This window comes from Apis laboriosa, unplaced genomic scaffold (genome assembly GCF_014066325.1).
Source record: "Apis laboriosa isolate Shangri-la unplaced genomic scaffold, ASM1406632v1 scaffold1_cov151, whole genome shotgun sequence".
NCBI classification, from domain to species: Eukaryota; Metazoa; Arthropoda; class Insecta; order Hymenoptera; family Apidae; genus Apis; species Apis laboriosa.
The window spans coordinates 1,410,472-1,415,498 of record NW_025222279.1 but is presented as its reverse complement, the minus strand read 5'-3'; the positions used below and the strand labels follow the sequence as shown (position 1 = coordinate 1,415,498).

Here is a 5,027-nt window from a genome sequence, read left to right as displayed (position 1 = left end):
TTTTTTTTTTTTTTTTTTTTTTTTTTTTAGTTCTCTTGTTTGTACATGTTGAACGATACCCTCTCTCGGGTTGAACACATTTCTGCTTTCGATTTTGATAACAATGTTATATTTGTTTTATATTCGGAACACATTTGTCGATATTGTTTTATCCACAGTTCGACACGAGGATCGATCGATCCGATGACACAATCGAGTCAACTGTTTTATATTTTTTAATCATATTTTAAAAACTTTATCCGTTTGATTCACGTCTACTACTTCCGTTCTTAGTTATATTTTATCGAATTTAGATATGCGAATCAGGAACGGACAAGAAGATTAGTTTAAGCAATTTTCATTATATAGAGAGAAAAAAAAAAAAAAAGAAGAAGAAAAAAAAAGCCGATACCTCGATCGATCGATCGCCAGATCGATCGTCCAACGGAAGTCGCAGGGGAATATCTTGGCTTGCGATCACCGGAAGAGAGCGGCGATATTTCGAATTGTCAACTTTTGCCGCCGAAGAAAGTGTGTTCGAAAACCAAGAAAAGGAAATAGTGTTGCGAAAACAAAAATGAAAAAAAATATGGGTGTTTCGAGATATTTTTTGTGAACTGCCTGCCGCCTGCCTGTGCAAAACTACGTTGCCTCGACAAATATGTCTAATTTATTGTCGATACGATAATTAGCTGGACTTTTAAGCTGCGTGCGTGCAAAGTGATAATCGAGAGAGAAAGAGAGAGAGAGAGAAAGAAAGAAAGAGAAAAGAGATATTGTGTGTGTATGCGTGTGTGTATACGTGTGTACGATGTGCGCGTGTGCGTGTGCGTTCAGTGTGAAAGAAGCGGGCAAACAAAAGGATTGTTGTGAGAATGGATGAAAGAAGGAAAAACCGGAACAAAGAATGCGAGCGCATTGCATCTGGCACCGGATGGTCTTCGAACCGAGTATTCGTTCTTTCCCAATTCTTTTTGTTTGTTTGCGCGACAAAAAAGGAAAAAAATGAATTCGAAAACGCGATCAAGATGGGTAAAATTTAACTGAATTTCTTCGTCGTCGAGATAAACCTAGTAGTAGATTATTCGAAGAAAAAAGAAAAGAAAAAAAAAAAAAAAAAGATACAGAGAAGACGAAATACGAAAATATTCCGAGGAAGTGGATTATTTTTTTAAGTTTGGAAAGGACAGCGTGTATCGAGACCACTTCCGGCCCGGTTTGCGAGCCTGTTCCACACACAATGTTCTTTTTCTCTTGTGTTTTTTTTTTTTTTCCTTTGAAGCCTGGACTATTGCAACGAGCGATCTCACGTCTATTTAAGCATAAGTTTACGAGTTTAACGTGGTATTGCTGTATAGTGGCGAGTGAACACGAAGAATTTATAAATATGTAATGCCTTAATGTTATATAAACGATAATAATGATATAGCGTTACTTGTATAATTAGTTGTGACGCGAGGCTGGATACAAAGAGGATCGTGGCAAGATAGATAGATCGAAGGGAGGTGGTAAACAGAAAGAGAGATATAGAGAGAGAGAGAGAGAGGGAGGGAGAAATGACGAACGAACGAACGTGAAGCGATATATATTGATGTGAAACAAGAGGACAAAAGTAGCAAACATAAAAGGGTGGTGCAGTAGGTGCGGCGGTTTGTCTCCATTCTGTTCGTGATTTGATATTTTTTTATAATTCCGACGACGAGAGAGAACGAGATTGGAGAGAAAGAGAGAGGGAGTGAGTATAAATGGAGCGTGTATAGAGAGCGGACTGCTATCTAAAATAGTTCAGGCTAGATGTCGATGTTTGTAGCAGATAAAGAACAAAAAAAAAAAAAAACACAACACAGCATATTGTAATTAAAATTAAAAGTCATTAATACCGCCCGCTTTTTTATTCGTCCGATCGATCGATCCAATCTTTTCTCCTTGTCCCTCTCTTTCTTTTTTTTTTTAAATAAAAAATCAGCCGATACATCTATTATTAGATTCGTGCACGCGAAAAGAATCTAAATATTGTTGTCAATTTTTTTTATTTTTTTCTACGAAAACTATCTTACCATTACCGAAAGGATATACGAAACATTTTGAAGAAAAAAACTAGATTATTCGAATCATTCGTCGAATCCTAGATTTTTCTTTCGCCAAACCGTAATTTTTCCAAAATCAATTCTTCTCCAACTAAAAAGAAACACACAAAAAAAAAAGAAATATTCCACAATTGGATAAATGGATAAAACGCACGATCGAGCGAATTTATTTCCAAATCTAAACGATCGTAATCATCGCCTTAAGTTTCAATCTATCGCGAGTGTATCCTTCGAAGGGACTTGCTGCTCGTCACAACCCCTGTAAAGCACCTCGCAGTCCTCGCCACGAATCCCAGCCTCGCCCGCGTCCCGAACCAAACGGAACCATCCGGAGGACGGCTTCAAGGATTTCTCCACGCCCCGTCTGAAAGCAGACGCATACGAGCTAAGCTTCTCCTTTCCTCGTGCGAAAACTGCACGTGCCTCTCCGTTCTCGCGTTCGAAGCACGCGTGGGGGAGCACGTTTAATATACCTATGGCGCGCAAATGGGATTTCGAGAAATAAGGACGCGAGTTATCTCGGTCCAGAGTTATCCGTGTCTTTCGCGTGACGCCGCTTGGAATATTAAATATCTGTGCCATTGTGTCTCGGCTGGAAACTGGCCGCGAAGCAATAACACCCGGAGGGGTGAGAGGGGAGCTTGGAACTCACGTTAAGTACTTGGCCAGTATCTTGCCGGTTGCGCCGAACGCCTTCAAGAGCCTTCGATTCTCCAGGCAAACGGTCCTCTGTATGCACCTCACCCTCCCATCCTCGTCGAGCACGTCTTCCTGTTCCGGTGTCTACGAGCCGGAGAAGGGAAAGAGAAGAACTGTAATTACCCTCAAAACTTTCAAGTCGTGGAATTCACTTCTTCGAGCTATATGAAGAAATATATATATATATAGAATAATTTCTTTAACGAGGTGGAAAAATATGAACGGAACGAATTTAAGCTTTTAGAGAACTTCATCCGTAGCGAATGAACGTACGATCGTTCTTATTAAAAAAGATAATTTACGTTCTAGGAAGTGGAACTTTCCAGCTTGACTTAAAAATTTAAGCATCTTAAGCAGAGAGAAAAAAAATATCGTAACAGTTGCGATAAATTTTAAGTTAACTCTAAAAAGAGGCAATACATGGGAGGAGGGACCTTACCACGGAATCAAAGTTGTACGAAGCGTAAAGCTCTCTCTTCTTCCTCGCCGACAGCACATCCGTCAGAAGCTCTCTTCGTTTCACGTTCACGATCGTGTTCTGAATAACAGCGAACAGCAGCAACAAACCTATGAAACTGACTATCATAAGCTGCTTGGAGGATGGGCCAACCGGATAATCGATCGAGTGCGCCACCGGATATCCGAAATGCGGATGATCGTACACGTAAGCCGGCACGTTATCGCTCCTCAGATGAATGTAGGGCCTTTGCGCCGCTGAAAACCGCGTTTACATTGTCTAACTTTTATCTACGCTTGGGCACAATCGCGCGTAACGTTACCGAGGAGAAAATTATTGACAGGTGCGGTGGTGGGATGCGCGATAAGCTCGGAGGAACGCGTCATATCCTGTTGAAGCGCAGTTTCCACTCTGGCCGATGATTCGAGAACGGAGCCATTTCCGGGGAGCGGAAACACCGTAGTTTTTGCATCCTGAGCGAGGATTGAAACTGCAAACGCGCTTAACAACAATGGAAAAACTCTGCTCTTTGCGAGAAAGGTGAACATTTCTCTTCTCACTTGGACCAAGATTCCTTTTTTTTTTTCTTCCTTTTTGTATAAATTGTTTTTTTTAAAAACTCTCGTTCTCTCGATCGTGGCTTATTATCTTAGTTTTTGTTACGAACCACGATGCTCGACTGGCGGTATATCGATGGTGGTCGGTCGTTTTAAGAAGGTCGAAGAAAAGAACGGATCCGTGACGTTCTTCGGCGATTGAGGCGGTGGATACGGCGAAAAAAAGTGGCGGCAATTTCGAAGATTGCGGTCATCATTCGGCTCGCTGAATATATCGCGCGAGTTCACGTTGTGAAAACGGCATGCCTCATTCCCGAAGCGACGATTTCTATCGTAATCGGCCCGTCGAATAGGGAGGGAATCTTTTATCCTGGCCATGTGATTTTATGCTCGGGTTAAGTGCGTCTTAACTAAACAAGACGATCCTATCCGACAATTTTTCTCCCCCGCAAACTGATAAAAAGAAGTAGAAATAATAAGCAACAAAGTATTATTATGCAGTGGTAAAATGAAATTTAAATTTTTTGAAATCGAAATTTAAATATCAAGTTGAAAATTGGAAATTCTGCCCAAAAAAAAAAATTGGCAGGAACGAATAGTTAAGTTATTTATTTGCACGAATTTGCAGTCGCTGTAGAGATAGAATCTAAAGCTTCGGCGCTTCGCTTCGCTTCGAAAGAAAACGGAAGTGGTTTTTCGCGACAACAACGATTCACAGAATCGATGCGATTGCCTCCGATACGAGGCAACACAACGGTAAACTTTCTTCGCGATTGATCCGAGCGATTCCTTCGAAACGGAAACTTTGCAATTACAACGTGGTGGTACGCAACGATCCGTAACATCCAACCCAATCGCAAAAATGAAAGGTAAATTGAAATCGCCGATGCAAAGGCACTCCACCCCCTCCCCGTACGCGCGGGATTGTATCACACAACGGGGAGACAAAGGATTGCCTGATTTTGAGTGCGTAAAAAGAGAGAGAGAAAGAGAGAGAAAAAAGAAAAAAAAGAAACGGCGTGTTTGATGTAAATGTTCGAACAACGAACAGGACTGAGAGAGGGTGGGCAAATCGGTTGGTTAGGCTGGTTGCTGGATCCAAGGGGTTGCTATGGCGATGGGACGGTCGTCGGTGAGGGGGAGGGGACAGAGGGCTGTTGCCTGGAGGGTTCGTCTGTCTGGAGCCCTTCTAAAGGGGATGATGTTCTTCGCTATGTCTGGACTCTGCTGACTGGTAGTTTTACAACG

General features: G+C 41.9%; 1 protein-coding gene across 1 annotated transcript; it reads right to left on the bottom strand.

Moving 5' to 3' along the window:
• Positions 1 to 2,273: 2,273 nt before the first annotated feature.
• On the bottom strand, positions 2,274 to 3,770 carry LOC122712353. Its single transcript, XM_043931924.1, has 4 exons — positions 3,545 to 3,770; positions 3,205 to 3,479; positions 2,719 to 2,849; positions 2,274 to 2,430 (listed from the first exon to the last, which is right to left on the bottom strand). The coding sequence occupies exons 1-4, from the start codon at positions 3,768 to 3,770 to the stop codon at positions 2,274 to 2,276; spliced, it is 789 nt and encodes a 262-aa protein (XP_043787859.1).
• Positions 3,771 to 5,027: the final 1,257 nt, after the last annotated feature.